Source organism: Rana temporaria, chromosome 9, assembly GCF_905171775.1.
Source record: "Rana temporaria chromosome 9, aRanTem1.1, whole genome shotgun sequence".
Lineage (NCBI taxonomy): Eukaryota > Metazoa > Chordata > Amphibia > Anura > Ranidae > Rana > Rana temporaria.
The window spans coordinates 58,614,011-58,639,519 of record NC_053497.1 but is presented as its reverse complement, the minus strand read 5'-3'; the positions used below and the strand labels follow the sequence as shown (position 1 = coordinate 58,639,519).

General features: G+C 45.2%; 1 protein-coding gene across 1 annotated transcript in view; it reads right to left on the bottom strand.

Moving 5' to 3' along the window:
- The window catches only part of LOC120913571 (sphingolipid delta(4)-desaturase/C4-monooxygenase DES2-like), a 39,586-nt gene extending 25,239 nt beyond the window's left edge, over window positions 1-14,347 (bottom strand). The window contains exons 1-2 of the mRNA XM_040323599.1: window positions 14,204-14,347; window positions 11,295-11,416 (exon numbers count right to left, since the gene is read on the bottom strand). Coding sequence (XP_040179533.1) covers window positions 11,295-11,376 — 82 coding nt within the window. The 5' untranslated portion in view covers window positions 11,377-11,416; window positions 14,204-14,347. The remainder of the gene's footprint in view (window positions 1-11,294; window positions 11,417-14,203) is intronic.
- Window positions 14,348-25,509: the final 11,162 nt, after the last annotated feature.

Below are 25,509 nucleotides of genomic sequence, written 5' to 3'. Positions count from 1 at the left end.
CTGGTAATCATCACTGTTGTGTTTGCAGAAGCGCCATGGCAGGTAATATACAATATCTGTTTATTCTGGAATGCTCTTACAAAGCCATTGTTCTTTGGGTAGCTATGATTACTCACTTTAAACCCGTGTGCCTTAAGCTACACTACAGGTTTTTTCCATTCAACCCAGCACAAGTCAAAGCCACTGCACTCACTATGCAAAGTTACTACAGCGATCACCCCCACTGAGCTGTTGTGTTCCGCCAAAACACCACAATCAGTGCTCTCTGCCATTAGCCAGGAGCGCTGATTGGGAGTCTGTTGGTTGCTGGTCTCAGACTTTTTTTTGAACAGGCAAAAGCCTCCCGACATTCTGCCTGTGTGTACATCCCGCTTTAAGCTTGCCATATACGGTTCCATTTTTTACCTTTAGCTAGCACGCTGAAGGAAAAGACAAACAAACCTGAACTGATTTCCCCATTCACACAAAATCAGGGGTTGATGGTGGAATCCTCCCTGCTGCGTTATTGTATTCTGACAGCAGGGAGACTCCCCCACTGACAGAATACACAGACCGGTTTAGGGTAGAACAAGTAACGGAACCTTGTTTTACTTTAATACAAGAAGTTTTAAAATGTAAATCTTCTAAATCTTTATCAAAATGGCAAAACGTGCAATGAAAGGTATAATAAACGGTTCCTACTATGGTTAGTCAGTCATTTCCTTACTCAGTCTACACCAGTGGTCTCTAAACTGCTGCCCAGGGGCCAGACGTGGCCCTTTGCATGCCTTTATATGTCCCTTGGGGCACTATTCCACCAACTGATGCTAATGAAGGGACACCATTAATGGGGCACTATTCATTTCACGGGTATGATTATGGGACACTATTCCTCCCAATAAAACCAATCATGGGGCACTGATGCCAGGGCATTTTCTACCCCCAATGGTCACAGTTTGGCCCTCCTAAAGCCTGAAGTAAAAGCTAACTGGCCAATTGCTAAAAAGTTTGGAGATCCCTGCTTTATACAACTGCTTTGTATTTTAGATATACACCTTAACCACTAGCCGACCGCGCACCGCCGTTATACATCGGCAGGTCGGCTCGGCTGGGCGAGAGCACGTAGTATAACGTCCTCTCTCTCAGCCGCCACTAGGGGCGCGCGCGTGCTCGCCCCCGACTCCCATGCTCTGTACCTACCCATGTGATACCATACCACGTGGGTAGGTATCACATGGGTAGGTACAGAGCATGATGGGACTGTGAGGCCTATATAGGTCCGATGCAAGCCGCGCACCCATCATTTCAGCGAGAAGAGCCGGCGTGTCAACATCTGGAGAAGAGAAGAAGATGACGTCACAGCCCGGAAGAAGAAGAATACGTCACAGCACGGAAGAAGAAGATAGACGTTCAGCGCTGAAGGAGAAGGCACCAGACAGCTGGAGGAAGAACCGGGGTGCGCCGAGTCAACAGCGGAGAGCGGCGAACATAGCAGAAGACCCCCGGAGAGTGAAGAAGACCCCCCGGATAGCCGAAGAAGACCCCCCCGGATAGCGGAAGAAGAAGCACACCACCCCCCGCCGAAGACGTTGGAGGAAACCCGCCGAGGAGTGGGCGCTTTTATAAAAGCGACCCCCCCCCCGGCGGTGGAAGAGAACCGGACGGCGGCGAAGAGCGGCCCCCACCCGAAGACGTCAAAGAAGAAGCCCCCCCTGGTAAACAGAGCTAAAGAAGACAGGGGGCGGCCTCCGGAGCAGACTAATAAATTATTTTAAAAACTCTTGTGTTGTGTTTATGGACTTTAACATTTTTCCTCCAGGTGAATGGGTAGGGGTACGATGTACCCCATATCCATTCACTTAGGGTGGGGGGCCGGTATCTGGGGGCCCCCTTTATTAAAGGGGGCTCCCAGATTCCAATAAGCCTCCCGCCCGCATACCCCGACAACCAACGGCCAGGGTTGTCGGGAAGGGGCCCTGTCCTCATCAACATGGGGACAGGGTGCTCTGGGGTGGGGGGGCCCCGCAGTGTGCCCCCCTGCCCCAGAGCACCCAACCCCCCCATATTGAGGGCATGCAGCCTGGTACGGCTCAGGAGGGGGGGGGCGCTCGCTCGTCCCCACTCCTTTCCTGGCCGGCCGGGTAGCGTGCTTTGGATACGGGTCTGGTATGGATTGTAGGGGGACCCCCTACGCCGTTTTTTCGGCGTAGGGGGGGCTCTCCTTACAACCCATAACAGACCTAAGGGCCCGGTATGCTCCTGAGGGGGGAACCCATGCAGGATTTTTAGTTAAAATCCGGCGGGGACTTCCCCCTCAGGATTCATAACAAACGCCGCACACGTGTAGAATTGGCGGGAATCCAAGTCGGATCTCCCGTCGCTTCTATGACGGCTTTGTCTCTATCGCGGCAAGCCAGCTCGGCGCTGGCTCCCGCGATGGGGCTCAATCTCGCCGAGAAAGGGAGCGAGATTGACACAATATCGCGTGCACCTACTGTAGCATAGTAGACACTGGGGAGAATATTTGTTGTTAGTTGGAAGAATACCCTGCTTACTTAAAGATCATTGCTGTCAGTGGTTACTAATCTTAGAGTCATAAAATGCTCTTTGCTGAAGGAACCCCTAGAAACCTCTGGGAGGAACACAGTTTAAGAAACACTGACAGAGTAATGGATGGCAATCCGATGATAGTAATCTATTAGCAAAATTTCCAGGCTGCCAGGGACTTCAGAAGAAACTAGATAAACAGGTTTAAGAAGCATTTACAATGGAAAGATTCTGCTGAATTGTCCAACACTGCCTTACACCTCCCCTGGACAAAAAGGTGACCTCTGCTCTATTTTATTCCACAAACAAATCTTTCTGTTCAGTTAGTGTTTGTTGGTAAAAAGTATACAGTAGGTGATCTGCTGGTCCCAACTGTAGCACTGCTACTTTTATATGAATACCAGCACAGATTGTGGGCAGAATGCCCTCTGCCTGCAGATAAGTCTGCTTAGGTGTATTGTCAAATCCATTAATTCTGCCATTTTCACTCTGCTCTGAGGAAGGGGGGTTTGTGGCCACCAAAAAGCATTGGCTGGCCTTTGCCCTGCTTACAACCAGTTGAACAATAAAGATTATGACCTCAAGAATATTTCGTTTGGCGCTCTTTGACTTATTACAGTTGGATTTCTTAACTTGAATTTCTGTCCTTTCCTGGGGGATCGATGAGCTGCCAATTGTGCTCAAATAATGACTTTGATAATCTGTGAAGATCCATATCCAACACCCCTTTACCTTTTGAATACAATAGCTGGCAGGGAAGGATCCTTCAGCCATGGTGCTTGGCATGGATGGAGGAATCAATAGGTTCCTCCCAGTCAGCCTGCATTGCTGATTGAGAGAACCTTTACAGTGTATGGCCTGCTTTAGGCTGGACTACCTCTGCACTAGAGGGACAATCTGCAAATTGTGATCTGTGATACAGCAAAGAAAGCAGATCTGAATTAAGTTGGCTGTAAATAGAAGATGGTTGTCCTTTGAAACAACCTATTCTGGATGGAGTGACAATCCAAAGGCTGTGGTAGTAAAAAAGATACCCCTCAACCAAACACGTTAAGAAGGAGAGGCAAAGCGACTCAAAATCTTTGTCCAGTTGCCGTTATCCTCCTTTGTCCATTTACTTAAAGCGATTGAACATGTAAATTTATAAACAAAAAATATAAACAGATTTATACTTACCTGATCTGTGCATAGAGTGACACCGAACCTCATCTTCTCTGGTCTCTCACTGATGCCCCTGGTTCCTTCCCTTTGCCAAGTGCCCCCACAGAAAGCCACATTATATGGGGGTACTCGTGTGGGTTTGCTTTAGAGTCTTGCTGTCTGTGTCTATTGACACAGACAGCGGGACTCAGCACCGCCTCCCGGCTCCCTCATCACAGACTTTGACAGCAACCGAAGCCAATGGCTTTTGTTGCCTCAGCAAAAGCCAGCGTGTCATGAATTGCCTCGGCCACCAGAGGGCGCTAGCGCCGCATCGGCGCACGCAATGCGCGCGCAATCGCGGCATCGCGCTCGTGCACCGGCGGTAAACGGCGCGCGGGAGCGCGCATCGGCGCCCGGGCACGTGCAGGCGTCCATCTGGCGCCAAAACAAGCCTATTTAAAGTGTCCTGGGAGCCTGGCCTCTTGCTGTCCGGTCTGCAGCGTTTCCTGAGACCACCTGTACCTGTACCTGTACCGACTACTCCTGGTTGATCCAGATCCTGATACCCGGCTTGTCTTCGTTGTTCCTGTCTTCCGCCTGCCCTGACCTCGGCTTGCTCTGACCATCCCTCTGCCTGATCCCTGGTACTCCGCTGTCCCCCTGTTGCCGACCCGGCTAGACGACCCCTCTACTACCTTGGCCTCTCCTGTGCCAGTCCGGCTGCTCTTGCTTCTCCGGTCTTCTGGGACCCTGTTCAGTCTTCTGGGACCTGCTGCGGCCAGACTCTCCGAATACCTTCCTTTCCGGCTTACCTGCTGTTCCAGTGCTGCTGCATCCAGGCTGCTACCTACCGGCCTGCACCTGCCTTTCAGAGACTTCCTCAGACTCCGCAGAAGCTCCATCTGGCCCCTGCACCAGCGTCATCCCTGGCGCTTGTGCGACTCTGCATTCCCGCTCCCCCTGTCTACTCTACCAGGGGTCCCGGGATCAGAGGAGTAACAGCTGCTGCTTCCTGCACGTCGGGCTCATCCTTAAGGTACGTGACACAGTGAGACTAGGAAGTGAGGGGAGAGGAGAGCTTCAGACGTACACATCGCTGGATCGAATGAGGGGCCGGGTAAGAAAATGGAGGAGTAAGGGGCAATACTGTTGAATAAACATTTCTTACCTTAAGACCCCTTTCACACTGAATCGGTTTTACAGCATTTTAGCGTTAAAAATAGCGCTATTAAAACGCTCATGAAACACTCTCCATGCATCTCAATGGACCCTTTCACACTGAGTCCTGCAAGCAGCATCTTTGGAACAGCTTTTGGGCGCTGAAAAAAACGCTCCAAAAACGCCCCTCTCCGTTGAAAACGCCTTACCCTTTCACACTGAGGCACTGCAAAAACGCCCTAAAACGTTAGGGTCTTAGCGGTGCTTTACCAGCACATTGGGATTGCAGATGAGGCTTCGCTCAAAAAACACCCCAGTGTGAAAGGGGCCTAAAGGATAGGTTTGCCTTAAAAAAAAAAAAAAAAAAAAAAAGCAATTTTTTTGCAGAAAAAGTGCATTTATTTTGATTTTTCTAATGAGCCTGCAGTGTATTGCTTCCATGATCAGCAGATCACAGGTGCACTCTCAGGACCCTGCAGTCTCTCAGCATAGCTGTCTGATCTTACCTTGTACAGGTAGGCAGTTACCCGAGAGCAGGATGATCAAAGTAAAGGTAAAAAAGGTTTAGGCTTTATAACCAATTTGAACAGGTTATTATAGGCGAGTGGCTCATACACATTTATGTTAATGTCCACTGTAAGACATGTGATGTCCCCAGGAGGTCATGTTTGCATTTGCAGAAAAGATCACCTTCGTATGTCTTTGGACATTATATAAAAAAATACTTTCAAAAAGGTAAACATTAATATTTGCTCAGTGTAGTTTCTCTCGCACAGGTATACTGCCTGAGAAACTTGCAATTTATCTAGATTGCTATATTTATTTTAAGGGATAGTTTAAATAAGAAAACGATTGCTATATTTGGTTATTTGATAACATTCATTGACAAGTCGTCTATTAAAAAAAGTGATGTTGGCACCGCAGCTGATGTATCCATCAGCTGTCAGGGACTGCCACCGCCATTGCCAGTAAGGGAATCCGGCAGTACAGCATTACGGCTTCACGCCGGGTCCCTACTGTGCATGCACGAGGCACCGCTGTGCTCTCCTACTGGCCCGGTTGCGGGTGGAGAAGGAGGGAGCCGAGCAGCTGACGTAATTTGTTGCGGCCTGGACTCCTGAAAGCGGGGACAGGATAACAAAGACAGGTATCCACCCCCCTCCCCCATAAAAAGGTTCCAAATGCGACACCGGAGGGGGGGACAAATGAGCGGAAGTTCCACTTGGGTGAAACTCCACTTAAAGTGGATGTAAACCCTCCATACACCCAGTAAAGTGAACAGCTTCAGATAATACACTAAGGCCCCGTACACACGACCAAACATGTATGCTGAAACTGGTCCGCGGGCCAGTTTCAGCATACATGTTTGGTCGTGTGTAGGCGCGAGCGGGCCGAATTCCAGCAAACATTTGCCCGCGGGGCCTTTTCCCAGCAGACAAATATTCCTGGACGTGTTTTAAAACCGTCCGCTGGAATCCTGCCCGCTCGGACATGTACGGTCGTCAGTGCATGTATGTGCATATGTTTTCAGTGGCGGTGCGTCCATAAGGGTGCATGGGTGCCGCCACCCCCTCTATGACTAACGGATAGATTCATGCATAGCATGAATATATCCATGGTCACCGCTGCCACCCCCATATTTAGATGTCCGGCCCCTTTTCGGGCGCTGGGTGCCTGAATTACAGCGGGGGGGGGGGTTTGAAGCACCTGATTAGAGCCATAGGCTCTAATAGGCTTCAAAATAGGTGAACTGCGAGCACCATGCTGGGAGCTCACAGTCCACCCAGGTGTGTTAGAAGGGCAAATTAATATTCACTTTCCTAACACTGAACCACCTCTCCACCAATCGGGTGTGCGGGTCTATTACCAGTCACCTGATTGGCTGAAATGATAGGAGCAGCTATTGGACGATTATCAGGAGGAGAGGAAGGGAGATGAGGACGGCAGGAGACGCATGAAGGACCACGCTTGTGGCGGTCACCTGCTGCCCCATGAGACAGGGTAAGTTCTGGCCGAGCGGGCAGGGGGATTCACAGTGATGGCATTCGATGGCACAGTTGCAGCATGGCAGCATTTAATGGGCACACTGGCATTTGATGGGCACATTGGCGGCATTTAATGGACACAGTGGCAGCATTTGATGCACAGTGGCGGCATTTAAATGGGCACAGTGACAGCATTTGGGCACAGTGTCAGTGTTTGGCACAGTGGCAGAGTTTGATGGGCACAGTGGCAGCATTTGATGGGCACAGTGGCAGCATTTGATGGGCACAGTGGCAGCATTTGATGGGAACAGTGGCAGCTTTTGATGGACACAGTAGCAGCATTTGATGGGCACAGTGGCAGCTTTTGATGGGCAGGGTGGCTGTAAATGAAGGGCACAGTGGCTGCAAATTATGTTTTTTTAAGAATTTTTCAGTTTGCTTAAGCCCCCTTATAAAATTTTGAGCACCAGCCGCCACTAGTGTATATGTGCGTGCATATGTGCATTTATATACAGGCAGTGCAGAATTATTAGGCAAATGAGTATTTTGACCACATCATCCTCTTTATGCATGTTGTCTTACTCCAAGCTGTATAGGCTCGAAAGCCTACTACCAATTAAGCATATTAGGTGATGTGCATCTCTGTAATGAGAAGGGGTGTGGTCTAATGACATCAACACCCTATATCAGGTGTGCATAATTATTAGGCAACTTCCTTTCCTTTGGCAAAATGGGTCAAAAGAAGGACTTGACAGGCTCAGAAAAGTAAAAAATAGTGAGATATCTTGCAGAGGGATGCAGCACTCTTAAAATTGCAAAGCTTCTGAAGCGTGATCATCGAACAATCAAGCGTTTCATTCAAAATAGTCAACAGGGTCACAAGAAGCGCGTGGAAAAACCAAGGCGCAAAATAACTGCCCATGAACTGAGAAAAGTCAAGCGTGCAGCTGCCAAGATGCCACTTGCCACCAGTTTGGCCATATTTCAGAGCTGCAACATCACTGGAGTGCCCAAAAGCACAAGGTGTGCAATACTCAGAGACATGGCCAAGGTAAGAAAGGCTGAAAGACGACGACCACTGAACAAGACACACAAGCTGAAACGTCAAGACTGGGCCAAGAAATATCTCAAGACTGATTTTTCTAAGGTTTTATGGACTGATGAAATGAGAGTGAGTCTTGATGGGCCAGATGGATGGGCCCGTGGCTGGATTGGTAAAGGGCAGAGAGCTCCAGTCCGACTCAGACGCCAGCAAGGTGGATGTGGAGTACTGGTTTGGGCTGGTATCATCAAAGATGAGCTTGTGGGGCCTTTTCGGGTTGAGGATGGAGTCAAGCTCAACTCCCAGTCCTACTGCCAGTTTCTGGAAGACACCTTCTTCAAGCAGTGGTACAGGAAGAAGTCTGCATCCTTCAAGAAAAAGATGATTTTCATGCAGGACAATGCTCCATCACACGCGTCCAAGTACTCCACAGCGTGGCTGGCAAGAAAGGGTATAAAAGAAGAAAAACTAATGACATGGCCTCCTTGTTCACCTGATCTGAACCCCATTGAGAACCTGTGGTCCATCATCAAATGTGAGATTTACAAGGAGGGAAAACAGTACACCTCTCTGAACAGTGTCTGGGAGGCTGTGGTTGCTGCTGCACGCAATGTTGATGGTGAACAGATCAAAACACTGACAGAATCCATGGATGGCAGGCTTTTGAGTGTCCTTGCAAAGAAAGGTGGCTATATTGGTCACTGATTTGTTTTTGTTTTGTTTTTGAATGTCAGAAATGTATATTTGTGAATGTTGAGATGTTATATTGGTTTCACTGGTAAAAATAAATTATTAAAATGGGTATATATTTGTTTTTTGTTAAGTTGCCTAATAATTATGCACAGTAATAGTCACCTGCACACACAGATATCCCCCTAAAATAGCTAAAACTAAAAACAAACTAAAAACTACTTCCAAAAATATTCAGCTTTGATATTAATGAGTTTTTTGGGTTCATTGAGAACATGGTTGTTGTTCAAAAATAAAATTAATCCTCAAAAATACAACTTGCCTAATAATTCTGCACTCCCTGTATATGTGTGTGTTTTTATATGTGTTTGTGTTTACATGTATGTATGCACATTTTATGTATGCGCTTTTAATCCTGACCCCCCTATATGTGTACAATCAGAACCTACTTGTTTATTTATTTTTTGATTGTTCATAGTACCAGCAAAAAAAGGCTGTTCCTCCAAAAAGCGATCCATGCTCAGATCGCTTTTCAGAGGCATTTGACAGCCGGTAAAGAGGCAATATCTTGCCTACTGACCGCCTGTTTTAATCCCTTAAATGCATCATCGCTATGCTGCAACTGCACGCAATGCACACAGTTGCAGGGGGGTTTGCAGTATAGCCCCATTCACCTAGGGGTATACTTCAAGGGTGCCCTGACTGGAAAAAGATTGAGAAACACCGACATAGAGCAACTGATGCCTCCATTTTCCTCCTGCAGCCGCTGAATACCTGCAGGAGGGAGAGGAGAACCTTCTTATAGACCTACCGTACATGTCCGAGCGCCCGCCGTCCCTCGCATGCGTCGAATGACTTCGACGCATGCGTGGAAGCCTTTAAATGGCAGGCCCGCCCAAGTCGCCGCGTCATCGCGGCGGACCCCCTCCGCGTAATGTTTACGCGCGGACTTCTGTACGATGGTTAGTACAACCATCGTACAGAAGCCCTCTGGCAGGCATGTACGGTGAAAACGGTCCGACGGACCGGTTTCACCGTACATGTTTGCTCGTGAGTACCCGGCCTAAGGTGAAAAAAAATTCCTACATCAGTTTCACACAGTGATAGAGGTGTGTGCGGAGTGGGGTGTTGGGGTTAGGGGGCTGCACTCTGCTCACAATTATTTGTAGGTGTTGGAATGAGTACACAAAGTAGTCTGCATCTCAACCCTCATCTGGAGAATTTGGTCCGTTTGTCTAGAAACTCGACATCAAGATCATTCTCACATTTGGTAAGGAATTTCTGGGTAAAATCTGCTGATGGTTGAGACAACAGTCTCCATGATCCAGAGAGACCATGTTGTAAGGGTTCAGTCTTCAAGCATAGGTGCTCAAAAGCAGTTAGCGGAGGCAGCAGGTAAAATTTACAGTCCATAAAAGATATAAAAATGGCGTAACTGCAGGGCTTGTCGCCCAATTCTGCTTTAAAGGGTTAGTTTACCTATGCAGGTAAGGGGTGCCTGTAGATAAAAACAAACTGTGCAGATTTGGCTAAAGTTGGATACTGCCCTTGCTATAGATGTAGGCCATGTACGTACCTCCCAAAGCCTAACTAAAAAAAACTCCTAGAGAAGGCACCATCACAATCTGCCTTGTTGCTAGGACGTTGCCAAGACTGTCCCAGATGTTACTGCTCATACCCATCATAACAGAAGTGACCATTCAAACCCCTGCATACATTTGGTTTACAATCTCCTCCATCGCAGTGACAGGGGAGAGAGCGCACATACAAGGGGTTTGAATAGGCTGGGAGTGTCTTAGGTAGGATGGAATAAGGCCAACTGAGTTTTTCAGGCAGACTTTGGGATGTATGTAAATTGTTAACACCTAAGCAAGGGCATTATTTAAATTTGGTCAAAACTGCATCTTTTTTTTTTTTCTTTCCCCAAGTGCCCCTTAGGCCGCGTACACACGGTTGGACAAAACCGATGAGAATGGACCGAGGTTCAGTTTCATCGGTCCAAACCGACCGTGTGTATAGCCCATCGGTCTGTTTTCCTTCGGTCCAAAATGTTAAAACATGCTTCAAAACCAAACCGATGTACCGCTGCCCGATCGGTCCAAACCGATGGTTAGTACACAAAAGCATCGGTTCAAAACCCGCGCATGCTCAGAATCAAGTCGACGCATGCTTGGAAGCATTGAACTTCGTTTTATTCAGCACGTTGTGTGTTTGACGTCACCGCGTTCTGACCCGATCGGTTTTAGGAACGATGGTGTGTACGCACATCAGACCATTTCAGCGGTGAACCGATGGAAATGGCCCGTCGGACCATTCTCATCGGTTTGGAACGACCGTGTGTACGCGGCCTTACGTGCCAAGAGTTTTTGACAAAAGGTGTATGTATGCATATCTCACCTTTACTTTAAGCCCCTTGGCTCTGGCTGCACCTTCCAATCCTCAATACTAAACCTTTAAAAAGTGATGATCAGTCTCGGTCTCACCGACCAAAAGAGGATTGGATAGGTTGGAAAATGGAGAACAAGTTGATGGCATATAAACTATCTGACAATACCTTCAACATTCACCAAAGGAAATCTCTGCTTATACATTCTTACAACACATCCTCAGTTTAAATGGCCTAGATAAATGTAAAGTTAACTTTAACGCACAGTATGTTAACACATTGTGAAAGGTTTACTCCTCATGAGTCATTTATTTCACTGATTATATCATGTCTGTAAAGACTAGCTCATACACAAAATACTCACCCAGAATCTCTTTCCTTCTGTCAGAGTGTGGTTGATCTGTATACACCCATTCAAATTTATCCCTTACCACCTGATTACCCATGGTGTATTCACCCTGCACCACGTAGAAGGCCGATTGTTACCTGTTGAATCAATGCAAAGATACACACAGATTAGTATGCTTTTATGTACCCCGTTACTCCTTTAAAACACAATACATCTTTAATGTAACAACAATTACCATGAATATTGTATACAGGGAGGCCTGGCTCTTTTTATGCTCTGCTTTCACAGCCATGTACACATTAGTGCTGCCATTCTGTTTTTTGAAAAGAATAGAACAGGCAACCGTTCCCACTTCTGCCCGGATCACTGCAGCATTCTGGGACACATTACAAGTCGCAAAGGCTTCACTGCCGATTTCCCTTAAGTTAAGATGCCGACGCCTGAACTCGAAGTCCATTAAACAATTGGCCTTGGTGAGGACTTTGCTGGATCTCTGAAAGGGAAGTGTCTTTAAAAGGGTAAGTTCACCTTTACAAAAAAATCTGTAAAGGTGAACTTACACTGGACCCCCCGCCCTGGTCCTGCTGACCTAGAGTCCAGCGATTACCCGTTCGGACACATCAGACAGCCGCTTTACCGGACCGGGGGTTAGAAATCCCCTTGGTTTAATCTGCTAAAATGTACCTCATAAAAAAGGGTACGTGTAGGAGGCATTGTTATTGGCGGGCACCATCACATGGGCGGGAATGACCAATCAGGACCATGTAGCCCATCTTGTCAGCGCTGGAGAAGAGGAGAGAAAGCCGTGGGGTTTTCAAATCCCCGGACCAGTAAAGCGGCGATCTGATGTGTCAGAACGGGCGATTGTGGTACTCCAGGTCAGCGGGACTGGGTGCGATGGGGAGGGGGTCCAGTGTAAGTTGATCTTCCAGATTTTTGTAAAGGTGAACTTACACTTTAAATCAAAAGTCAGCAGTTACAGTATTTTACATTTGTTGTTGGTGGGGAGACAGGAGCCTCTCTTTGACATCTAAACTGCCAATACAAATGACCCCTTAGGATCCATCCAATTTTATCAGTCTAGTACACTCCGTGTTCAACAGGACTAAGCCCTGACGAAGGGGGGCCCTTTGAAAAAAAAAATTCTGATACAATCTTTACATGTTCTGCTTTTGGCACTTTCCTCCTTAAACACCCAGGATACACTTATTGTCTACCCATAATTAAATTTAATTGTTTTGGGGGCTAATGCTCTGTAAACAAACTGACTAATTTAAAAAAATACAGTGGGGTTCAGAATCAAAAAATAAGGACACAGCACCAGGTGCCTGCAAATACTACTAGGGTCTCAAAACACTGCTGCAATCCAGAAGGTCCTTCTTCCTTGAGCTCTCGCCCAGACTTTACCAAAAAACAGAGAAATTAGTCCTGCTGAATTACATTATGAAGCTTTGGCAAAGTCTACTGGCACCTACATTGCTATGTACAATGCAAAGTGCCAGCTTTTTGAAAAGTTGTTTTTCATATATGCATTTGCAGGGCTGCTAACAGTTGTAGAAGATTATAATTCACTCATCTAATGGCCAAAGCCTTAAATAGGGCTTTCCTCGGGAGCATACATTTAATGTATAAAGAAGCCAGCGGTCCTCATCCGGTATTTAAAAAAGCGCTTTTTTCAGGTGTGCAAGGGATGGGGGTAATATGGTAGCTAGAAGATAAAGCAACCCATCTCCTAAAATCTTTGGCTCAGTTTTAGGTCTGAATTCAGGCAAAAATGCAAACCTGAAACAGTGAACGGGGATGTGCCATATCCACTGCTGTGCCTGTGGCTGCACATAGTGGGAACCCAGCTTAAAGTGGTTGTAAACCCTTACAGACCACTTTAACCTACAGGCAAATCTTGATTAAGGCTTACCTGTAGGTGCAACAAATATCTCCTAAACCTATACAGTTTAGGAGATATTTGCAAAAGAAAGGCACAGACGTCAACGGGGCGAAGGCGCACTGAGCGTGCCGTTACTAATGGACATCATCGCGGCTCTGGCCAGTCAGAGCAGTGATAGGCAGAAGTGACTCATGGAGAGATGGCACCAACAGAGAAGGTGACCGAGCACTGCTGCGGGGGCTTTGATCTCAGGTAAGTACTTCATAATGAGCTAGTATTATGCCTTTGCCTTGCAGGGTGTTTTTTTTTTTTTTTAAAGAGGGTTTATTTCCTCTTTAAAACACAACTATTGTGTAGCACCGCAAAGAATAGCCATCTTATATAAATTATGCAAGTGGAGGTCATTATGCAATATAGAATTAAAAATGAACATCAATTAATTAACAACACATTTTTTCATTACATATTGGCAAGGATTTACATAAAGCAAAACCTTTTTTTTTTTACATGTGCACATGAAAAAAAAAAAAAAGAAAAAAATTACCAGTAAAAAACACTTTACATTTCTTATCTAGAATTAGAAAACATGCGATTCACAATAAAATCCCAATTTTTTTTAATTAACTTTCAATCACCCTAGGTTAGCTTTATAAATCAATTTGTTATTGATTTGTGCCATTTTAGCTTCTTAAAAGTAATACATTACAAAAAGCACTTAATGCAAGAACGCAAAAAAAAAGGAAGCATTTTCTTCACCATTAGTAAATAATTTGCCAGAACTGTACTTTAGTCCAGTACACTACTGTGAGTAACCAGCTTTGGTCCCAAGAAATTTTAAATATTGTCAACTGCATTCAGTTTAAAACTGACCACACATGATGTAACTACAACCTAAACCCAAAGTCACCCAATTCTCATTTGCAAAAGTTGTCGATCTGAAAATGCAACAGTCTAAAAGACAAGCTGCTTGAAGATAAAGTCATGCAGCAAGCACAATTCCCACAAAATGACATAAAATCACATTGTATATGGACATTACCTGTTATATAGCCTGGTCTAGGTGCTGTCTCCAACCAGTAGGGAGAAGGAAAGAGCAAGAGAAGAGAGTGACAAGGTGTGTGTGGCAGTGTCACCAGAGAGGGAGGACCTGTTTTACCAATAGTCCCCAGAATACGCCCTCTGTGTCAATAGAAAACTACAGATAAGATACTTATGTGACTACAGGTGGAACCTGTTACCTGTTAGCTTCTTAATCCTCTGGCTACTCCCCAGCACAATGTCAAGTTCTGCAACCTGTCACCTGTTCAACCCGTTCAGCCACAAGCTGCAGGAATTTCATGAAATCAATGCACTTAGTCATGCTGATTCTTTTTGTTAGTCTCTATTGTACAGGACTGTAAACAGACAATATAGTGCCAAATAATATTATTACTGAATAGTTGCCAACTGCCTAGGGTTTTTTTTCTTGGAATGTTCCTGCCTTTAAAAGATTTAGGCCAGGAAGTGTGCTCTTGGAAATGTCAATGTTTTGAAACCAAAACGTAAATTTTATATGATAGGCCAACATAATTGTGAAGTGGAAGGAAAATGATAATTGTTTTTTAAAAAATACAATTTTTAACAAATAAATATGTGAAAAGTTGGGCATGCGTTTGTATTAAGCCCCCTGAGTCAATACTTTGTATAACTACCTTTTACCGCAATTACAGCTACAAGTCTTTTTGGGGGATGTCTGTACCATCTTTGCACATCTAGAGAGTGATGTCTAGTACACACGGGAACCGGCTCAGTCCCTTTTCCCCTGTACACACGGGCCGATTTTCCCGACAGGAAAACTGCCAGGAGAACTTTGGTCGGGAAAACTGTCCATCTGTATGCTAACACTGCGGGGAAAAAAACACTGCAATTTGCGGCGAAAAAAAAAAAAAAAAAAAGAGAACATGTTCTCATTTCTTAAACCGCAGCTTTCCTGTCGGGAAAACTGCCAAGGAGCATACACACGGCAGGTTTTCCCAGCCAAAAAGGAAAACACGTCAGTTTTCCCAGACGGGAAAAACGATCGCGTGTACTAGGCATGATTTCTTTTCCCCCATTCTTCTTTGCAAAATAGCTCAAGTTCTGTCAGATTGGATGGAGCGTGCCTGTGAACAGCAATTTTCAATTGACACAGACCCTCAATTGGATTTCGCTCTAGACTGGGCCATTCTAACACGTGAATATGCTTTGATCTAAACTATTCCAATGCAGCTTTGGTTTAGGGTCGTTGTCCTGCTGGAAGGTGAACCTCCACCCCAGTCAAGTCTTTTGCAGACTAACTTTTTCTTCTAAGATCGCCCATCCATCTTCCCATCAACTTTGATCAGCTTCCCACTCCCTGCTGCCACCACCATGTTTCACAGTGGAGATGTTGTGTTCAGGGTGATGTGCAGTGTTTGTTTTCCACCACAGTTAAATTTTGGTCTCATCTGACCAGAGCACCTTCTTCCACGTGTTTGCCGTGTCCCCCACATGGCTTCTCGCAAACTGCCAACGGGACTTCTTATGGCTTTCTTTCATCAATGGCTTTCTTCTTGCCACTCAACCACTTCAGCCCCTGAAAAATGTAACCCCCTTCCTGACCAGAGCATTTTTTTGCGATTCGGCACTGCATCGCTTTAGCCGACAATTGCGACGTTGCACCCAACAAAATTGACGTATTTTTCCCCCACAAATAGAGCTTTATTTTGATGGCATTTGATCACCTCTGCGATTTTTATTCTTTGCGCTATATATAAAAAAAAAAAAAAAAGCAATATTTTTTTACTTATTGCTATAATAAATATCCGCCATTTTTATTATTAGTTCGTTTTTTACTAGTAAAGGCGGCGATCAGAGATTTTTAATTGGGACTGCGACATTATGGCGGACACTTTTGACACTATTTTGCTATTTATGCTATAAATAGCCACTGATTACTGTATAAATGACACTGGCAAGGAAGGGGTTAAACACTAGGGGGCAATCAAGGGGTTAAGTGTGCCCTAGGGAGTCATTCTGTGAGTGGGGGGGGGGTGGTCCACCACTAACATGACAGTGGTCACTGCTCCCAATGACCAATAGCTGTCCTGGGAACAGATTCTCCCACCTGAGCTGTGGAACTCTGTAGCTCCTCCAGTTACCATGGGCCTCTTGGCTGCTTCTCTGATGAATGCTCTCCTTGCCCGGCCTGTCCGTTTAGGTGGACTGCCATGCAGGGCCGTCTTTAATATGGTTTGGGCCCAGGGCAAACATTTTTTTTGGGCCCCCCTCCAGCTTATTTTGGGCCTGGCTGGTTCACATGTATGTGTTTTGGCAGTCCTCATTTGTGCAGGTACAGCAGCCCATTGATTTGAATGGGCTGCCATGCCTTTGTTTCTGCAGAAAAAAGGTGCATTCAGCATTTTAAAAATACAGTTGCCTTGAAATCCATTCTGCTTTTGCACCATACTACTTACCTGCAGTTCTTGCACACACAAACGCACTGTGTTTTTAAAAGCGTGACCTAAACGTCTAAAAATGCAGCAAGTTTGACAGTGCGGGAACTGCAGATAAGTCACAGCAGACAGCAGAATGGACAGACAGTGCTGTATTTCAGTGTTTGATGGGCATGGGCGTGCCGTGTGCGCAGCCTATTACATGAGGCATGCACTTTTCTTTGCAGGAAACGCAGGCATGGCAGCCCATTCAAATGAATGGGCTGCTGTGCCTGCGCAAATGTGGGCCGCCAAAACACATACATGTGAACCAGCCAGGCCCAAAATAAGCCTATCAAGCAGTTAAATACATACAGTAATGCCATGTGCTCTGAGACCTTACTCAGCCTGGACTGCAGGTCTGGTCTGTGATTTAAAGAGTTCCTCTATTTTACACATGGCATGGCGTCCCATGGTGCCAATACAGAATGGACAGACGGTGCTGTGACCCCCATGCCATGCCATGTGTAAAATAGAGGAACTTTTTAAAACACTGACCAGACCTGCAGTGAATCATCAAATATTATAAAGACTTTGGGCACACTCTACAGAAAACTTCTATTTACAATATAGATTAGCAAACAGTGACATACCTTGAGGAGCAGGACATGAAGAAGTCAGCCTCGGGAAGAGCAAACTGGGGATGTTATAAAATCACATTCTAATTCACTTTTATATACAAGCAGCACCCAGTGGCAGGAAGGGAGAAGTGCACGTCTAAAGGGAAGCCAGGGGTGCTGTACATTTTAAAACACTGGGAAGGGAAGCAGTACTGTCACTGGCTGCGTGCCGCTGATGATTTTCAGCCTGATTTGTGGGCAGCACAGGGGCTTAACGGGCGGCAGGGCCGCCATCAGAAATTATGGGGCCACTTACACAGTTTCAGGCATGGGCCCCCTGGAGCAGAGAACCGGGATGGGGGGGTGCTGCCGCCTTAAATTGAGAAGCAGGGGGGGGCTGCCGCAAATGTAGAAACGGTGGGCCCTTTACAAAAAAAGAAATATAGAAAGAAATAAAGAAAAATATATATAAAAAAAAGGGGTGTAGCCATCCGGGGCCCTGGGGACCTCTGGGCCCTTTAATAAAAAGAAAAAAAGAAATAAAAAAAATATATAAAACATATATTTTAAAAAGGGGGTTGCCATCTGGGGCCCTGGGGACCTCTGGGCCCTTTAATAATTTTTTTTTAATAAAAATAAATTACAAAAAAAAGGGGGTTGCCATCCGGGACCTCTGGGCCCTTTAATAAAAAATAAAAAAATATATATAAAAAAGAAACATTTATTTAAAAAAAAAAGGGGGGGGTTGCCATCCAGGGCCCTGGGGACCTCTGGGCCCTTTAATAAAAAAAATATATATATATAAACACAAATAAAAAAAATAAACATTTATAAAAAAAAATAAAGGGTGTTTGCCACCTGGGGACCTCTGAGCCCTTTAATAAAAAAAAAAATATATATATATATATAAAAAAAATAAAGAAAAAAAATAATAATATATAATAATAATATCCCTGGGGACCTCTGGGTCCTTTAATAATAATAATAATAATAACAACATATATATATATATATATATATATATATATATATATAAAAGAAATAAAGAAATATATAAAAAAGGTTTTTTTATATTAAAAAAGGGGGTTGTCATCTGGAGCCCTGGGGAACTACGGGAACTACGGGCCCCTGGGGACCCCCAGACCTCTAAAAAAAAATTGTCCCTTTAATAAAAAATAAAATAAAAATATATTAAAAAAAATATTTTTTTTAATTTAAAAATAAATAAAAAATAGGGGGTTGCCATCTGGGGCCCTGGGGACCCATAAAAAAAATGGTCCCTTTAATAAGAAATAAAAATATATTAAAAAAAAAAAAATATTTAAAAATAAATAAAAAAAAGGGTGGTTGCCATCTGGGGCCCTGGGGCTTGCCATCTGGGGCCCTGGGGGCCTCCGGGCCCCTGGGGACCCATAAAAAAACCCATAAAAAAAATTGTCCCTTTAATAAGAAATAAAAATATATTAAAAAAAAAAAATTTAAAAAAAAATAAAAAAAAGGGGGGTTGCCATCTGGGGCCCTGGGGCCTCCGGGCCCCTGGGGGCCTCCGGACCCCTAAAAAAAAAAAAAAAAAAAAAAAAATTTTTTTTTTTTTTTTTTTTTTTAAAGGGGGTTGCTTTGGGCCCCCATCAGAGACAGGGCCCAGGGCACCTGCTCCATTTGCCCTGCGGTAAAGACGGCCCTGCTGCCATGTCTTGGTAGGTTTACAGTTGTGCCATACTCTTTCCATTTTCAGGATTAAGGATTGAACAAACCTCGATGAGATGTTTAAAGCTCTGGGTTTCTTTCTTCTTCTTTTTTTTTATATAAGCTAAATTCGGCTTTAAACTTCTTTAAATTACATGCAGATGGACTAATGGGTGACTTCTGAAGGCAATTGGTTCCACTATATTTTAGTTAGGGGTATCAGAGTAAAGGGGGCTAAATACAAATGCACGCCACACTTTTCTTTTTTATATTTGTGAAAAAAAAAATATATATAAAATGTATATATTGTAAGATTGGAGTGATCAGACTCCAGCATCAGGTGCATTTTTAACCACTTCCTTACCGCGTCATTGTGAAATGACGGCGGCAGGAACCCCTCCTCGATCCAGGAGGACGTCATATGACGTCCTGGGCTTTCCGGGTGGATATCTGAATGATGCCTGCAGCGAGAGGCATCATTCAGATATCCTTCTCTCCTGCCGGCGATTCTGCACAACGTAAGAACGATCATAGCGGCGATTCCACCGCTAGATCGTTCTTACAGGCGGCGGGAGGGGACATCCCCCCCCCTCCCGCCGCCATCCGGTGCTTCTCCGGGCTCTCCCGTGCCATCGAAGGCCCGGAGAACGAATCGTCCGGCGCTGGCAGGAAGCATAGAGATGACTGGTGACCAGATGGTCACCAGTCATCTCTATGACCGTCGGAGGACCCGGGCGCGATGTGATGACGTCACGCCCGGGTCCCCGTAAGTAAACAAAGCCGCAATTGCGGCTGCTAAGCAACCACAAGCATGAGATCGGTGAATTTTTTTTCACCGATTTCATGCTTTCCAGCCTGGAGGAGAGATGCGGGGTCTTATTGACCCTGCATCTCTCCATAAAGAGTACCTGTCACACACATTCCTATTACAAGGGAGGTTTACATTCCTTGTAATAGCAATAAAAGTGATAATAAAAAAAAAAAAAAAAAAAAAGTGTAAAAAAAATAAATAATTATGTTAAAAAAAAAAAAAAAAAAAAAGAAATAAAAATTTTTTTTAACGCCCCTGTCCCCAGTAGCTCGCGCGCAGAAGCGAACGCACACGCAAGTCCCGCCGACATATGTAAACACCGTTAAAACCACATATGTGAGGTATCGCCGCGTGCGTTAGATCTCCTCTGTAAATCTAAACTGGTAACCTGTAAAAAAATTCAAAGCGTTGCCTATGGAGATTTTTAAGTACCGAAGTTTGGCGCCAATCCATGAGTGTGCGCAATTTTAAAGCGTGACATGTTAGGTATCTATTTACTCGGTGTAGCATCATCTTTCATATTTTACAAAACAATTGGGCTAACTTTACTGTTTTGTTATTTTTTTTAATTCATGAAACAATTTTTTTCCAAAAAAAAGGCGTTTGAAAAATTATTGCGCAAATGGCGTGCAAGATAAAACGTTTCAATGACCGTCGTTTTATTCCCTAGGGTGTCTGCTAAAAAAAACATATATAATGTTTGGGGGTTCTGTGTAATTTTCTAGCAAAAAAATATGATTTGTACATGTAGGAGAGAAGTGCCAGAATAGGCCTGGTATGGATGGGTGTATAACTGCCCTGTATGGAAGTGGTTAAGTGAGTACACCAGTCCAGAACTGAATTTTTAAGAGCCTGGTAGCCCACTTTAATTTAAAAACACAAAAGTTCACAAATACATCAGTAGCCCTCACATGGGGTTCCACCATTACTGTATGTTGCATACTCAACACTTTAGCCTCCTTGCTTTCAGTCTTGCTATCCAGCCGTTTCCAGGTTTTAGCCTAGGCCTTAGGTCTGCTCCTCAGAACAGAGTTTCCTAGAGTTAAGCTCACACCTAGCTTACTCCTGATCAGCGCCTTGCTGCTCAATCACCAATGACATCTGCCTCCTGCAGACATGCGCAATCTGGCTGCACCCATGCAGCCTCTGACTCCTCTCAGAGGGATGGGAGTCCACGTGACTCCCAGGAACAGACTTCCTGTCTGTTGGGTGGGGCCCTGAGCCATAGTTGGGTCAGAACGAAATAGCCCAACACACAGCCGTGCAATTAGCATACCTTTCTCTCCAAAATCTGGCGTAAACCAACAGTCTTTAAGGTCGCACAGGGTCCCACGCCACAACATTTTTATATATACATATACACACACACACGTGTGGTTGTACAGCGAGTCCAATTAGTACAGATCAGACAGGGGGTTCTCTGTCACCCTGTGCCCCTAATCAACGCAGGGTGTCTTGGACATAGGAGGTGCATGGAGACCTGAAGCAAGGGTTTCCCCAACCTTTCCAAGGGATTCTGGGTTCCACGCCCCCCCCCCCCCGCCCAAAGTGACTCCCGTCACAGGCAGGAACTGGAACACTGATCCAGAGCATCCCAAGCATGCTCAATGGGTAACATGTCCGGTGAGTATGCTGGCCATGCAAGAACTGGGATGTTTCCAGCTTCCAGGAATTTTTTTACAGATTCCCTTTAACATGGGGCTGTGTATTATCAAGCTGTGGGGTGATGGTTGTGGATGAATGGCACAACAATGGGCCTCAGGATCTCATCACGGTATCTCTGTGCATTCAAAATACCATCAATAAAATGCACCCGTGTTTGTTGTCCATAGCATATTCCTGCCCATACCATAACCCCACCACCACCATGGACCACTCGATTCACAACATTGACATCAGCAACCCGCTCACCCCCACGACACCATATATGCTGTCTGCCATCTGCCCTGTATAGTGAAAACCGTGATTCACCTGTGAAGAGAACACCTCTCCAAAGTGCCAGACGCCATCAAATGTGAGCATTTGCCCACTCTAGTCAGTTACGACGACAAACTGCAGTCAGGTCGAGACCCCAATAAGGATGACGAGCTTCCCTGAAACGGTTTGACAGTTTTTGCAGAAATTCTTTGGTTATGCAAACCAATTGTTGCAGCAGCTGGTCTCAGATGATCTTGGATGTGAAGATGCTCGATCTGGAGGTCCTAGGCTGGTGTGGTTATACATGGTCTGCGGTTGTAATGCTGCCCATACACTATACGAAAAAAATAGTTCCATCATGTAATGACCGATAAATCATTCAGTGGACATAAATGAATAATTTTTTTGTTCGTTTTTTTTACATATACCTAGTGCAGACACTTCGGATGGGAAAAATATTAACCTTTCAATTCATCGTTCGTTCGGCAGAAAATGTCCAAACTTGTCCTTCGTTTTTCAGCTCAAAAATGTCCCAACGATTATCAATTTTGTGCCCATTAACTGTCCGAAAAACAAAAGGAACTGTCTAAATGACCGACTTTCGGCCTATTTTCCGTAAAGTGTATGGCCAGCATAAGGCCCTTTGGATGTTCTGTCAAATTCTCTAAAACGCCTTTGGACACAGTTGGTAGAGAAATTAACATTTAGCTCAAGGGCAACAACTCTGGTGGACATGCCCGCAGTCAGCATGCCAATTGCATGCTCTCAAAACTTGCGACATCTGTGGCATTGTGCTGTGTGATAAAGCAGCACATTTTAGAGTGGCCTTTTATTGCGGCCAGCCTAAGGCACACCTGTGCAATAATCATGCCGTCTAATCAGAATCTTGATATGCCATACCTGTGAGGTGGATGGATTATCTTGGCAAAAGGAGAAGTGCTCACTAACAGATTTGTGAACAATGATTGCGAGAAATAGGCCTTTTGTGTACATCGAATAAGTCGTAGATCTTTGCATTCAGCTCATGATAAATAGGGGCAAACACAAACGTGTAATATTTATAGTCAAGATATAATTTTGCTCAGTGTAAATCAATGGAGGAGCAGCATTTTCACCCTAAGGCCCCTTTCGCACCAGCGGACCGGGCAGGTCTGCCTGTCAGTTTTTCAGGTGGACCCGATTGGACCACCCATTGTTCATTATGGGGCACCTGATCACATAAAAATAGATGTATGGCGAAATGTTCGCCATCTGTCAAGCGGATAGGATGGCAATTAGATGAAAACAGACATGCAGTCCATTTCTATCTGACGGCCCCATAGAGAGCAGCTGTGTTAGTGTCAGCTCTGCATAGCGGAGCAGACACGGACCTGTCATCCGTCTGCTCAGCGTGAATCGGCAGAGAGATCCCCCGTTGAGCAGGCAGATTGCGCTTGGACGGATTTGCTCCATCTGAAAGGGGCCCAAGACATAACGTCGCAGAGAGACGCCCTGTGGATCACAGATCTGGGAATAATGTTATCTGACAATAGTCAGCACAAGCAGAAACCACAGGAAGTTATCACCTTACAAAGATTTCTGGTAGGATCAACAACAGGTATTTTAACCACTTTTCGGACCGGGTCACAACGATATAGGTCAGCACTTTAAAGAGGAATATCATTTTGGCAGCAGCTAGCTGCCATAACCTCAGTATCCCCTTCTTCAGTGAGCAGTCCAGTTTCAGATAACAGTAGTCTCTGCGTGGATTCACAGCAAGATCACTTTTATCAGTGGAGGAAGAGGGCCCCTCCCACCACGCTCCGGTGCCTGCCGCCAGCAGAGGCGATTGGGTCCTTCTCCCTGTGTGATATGGAGTCAAGTGAGGGGGAAGATGGCCCCCACCCCGCTCCATAACATTGCAGGGCGGAAGCAATGTCAAAAAGTCATTTCTGCCCATCGCTCTTAAAAGGGACTTTTTTTCAACCCCAAACTATTTCTTTTTTTATTGCATTTTAGTGTAAAATAAAAATCTTTTTGACCCCAGATCTTATATTTAAGAGGTTCTGTCATGCTTTTTTTCTATAACAAGGAAATAAAAGTGACAATTTTTTTTTTTTAAAGAACAGTGTACAAATTAAAAAAAGTAAGTTTTAAACCACCCCGTCCCGCCGAGCTCGCGTGCAGAAGCGAACGCATACGCGAGTAGCTCCCCTATAAAAAAAAGTTGTTCAAACCACACATGGCAGGTATTGTCACAATCGTTAGAGCGAGGGCAATAATTCTAGCCCCAGGCCTCCTCTGTAACTCAAAACATGCAACCTGTAAAATTTTTTTAAACATCATCTATGAAGTTTAAGTAAAAGTTTGTCATCACGAGCGGGCGCAAGTTTGAAGCGTGACATGATGGGTATCAAATTACTTGGCGTAACATCATCTTTCACAATAAAAAAAATAAAAATGGGCTAACTTTACCGTTGTCTTATTTAAAAAAAAAAAAAAAGCGCTGTAAGAGCGCTGTGCAAATACGGTGTGTCAGAAAGTATTGCAATGACCGCCATTTTATTCTTTAGGGTGTTCTGAAAAAATAAATATATATATATAATTAGAATTATAAAGGGAGGGCCCGTGGAATCCAGAAGCTCTTAGAAAGCATGAGCCAGAGCCGGACTCGAGAATGGCAGCTTGAAAGGAGAGCTCCCGCCGCCGCAGATTTTGAACGGATCGCATAAGCGCCGGTAAGAGGACCGACCAGCCCGACTTTGAAAATCGACACCCCTGATTTTCAGGGATTCGTTTGGTACCACTCCCGTACCCCAAAAGGGAGTTTTGGATAAAATATAACTCTTGGACATACTATACAACTCTGCAATGACTGATATCCACAGCCTCCCTATGGGAGCCAACGGAGTTCAATTTGCCGGTAATGTTCCGGTTTCCCCGAATGACGGGTCCGGTACAAAGACTTCAAAGGATTTGTCACAATCCCCCAGCCTCAATGACCTTCATCTTGTAGCAGCGGATATAAAATCTACCCTTGCTGCAGCCATTGCAGAGATCAGTTTAGAGATGCGCGCAGTTACAGCGCGAGTGCAGGAGGTTGAAAAAGTAACTGCGCAACAGGGGACAGCGCTGCGTCACATCAACAACAAAGCAGATGCCAATACATTGCGTCTCAGAGAAATGAATCGCCAGCTGGAAGATTTGGAAAATCGCAGCAGGCGCCATAACGTAAGGCTTAGGGGTTTACCCGAGTCATTTGATGTGGATCAACTAACCACTGTTGTATCTGAGATCTTCAATAACCTGCTAGGACGCCCCCCACTTACGGTCATAAAAATGGAGCGTATACACAGAGCTCTCAGACCAAGAGGCAAGCCGACGGATCCCCCCAGAGATGTCATCTGTCATGTGGATGACTTCCAGCTTAAGGAGGGAATTCTAAGAAATGCCAAATTAAGATCAAAGTATATCCATGAGGGTCATCCTATTTCCTTCTACCAGGACCTTTCCCCCATCACTTTGCAAAATAGGAGAGACCTGAGACCCTTACTGGAAAGACTGAGAGATAACGGAATTATATACAAGTGGAAGTTCCCGTTCGGCTTGCAGGCTACTAATCAGGGACACACGGCGATATTGAGAGTCCCAGAAGACCTCCGGGCATTCTGCAGGGCAATGGGCATACAACCCTTAGAACTTCCTGATTGGTATGCCGAATACCGCTTCAAGTTACCAGCTAAAGAAAGTACTAAGGATGATCCAATGGAAACGACTCAATCAAGACACCGGAGACGACGATCCCATTCAAACGACGGCCGACTGACATCCTCTGCTGATCCAAACACTGATCCCCGATCAACATCTTCACCAAGAGCAAGAAGATCAAGAAAAGGATATT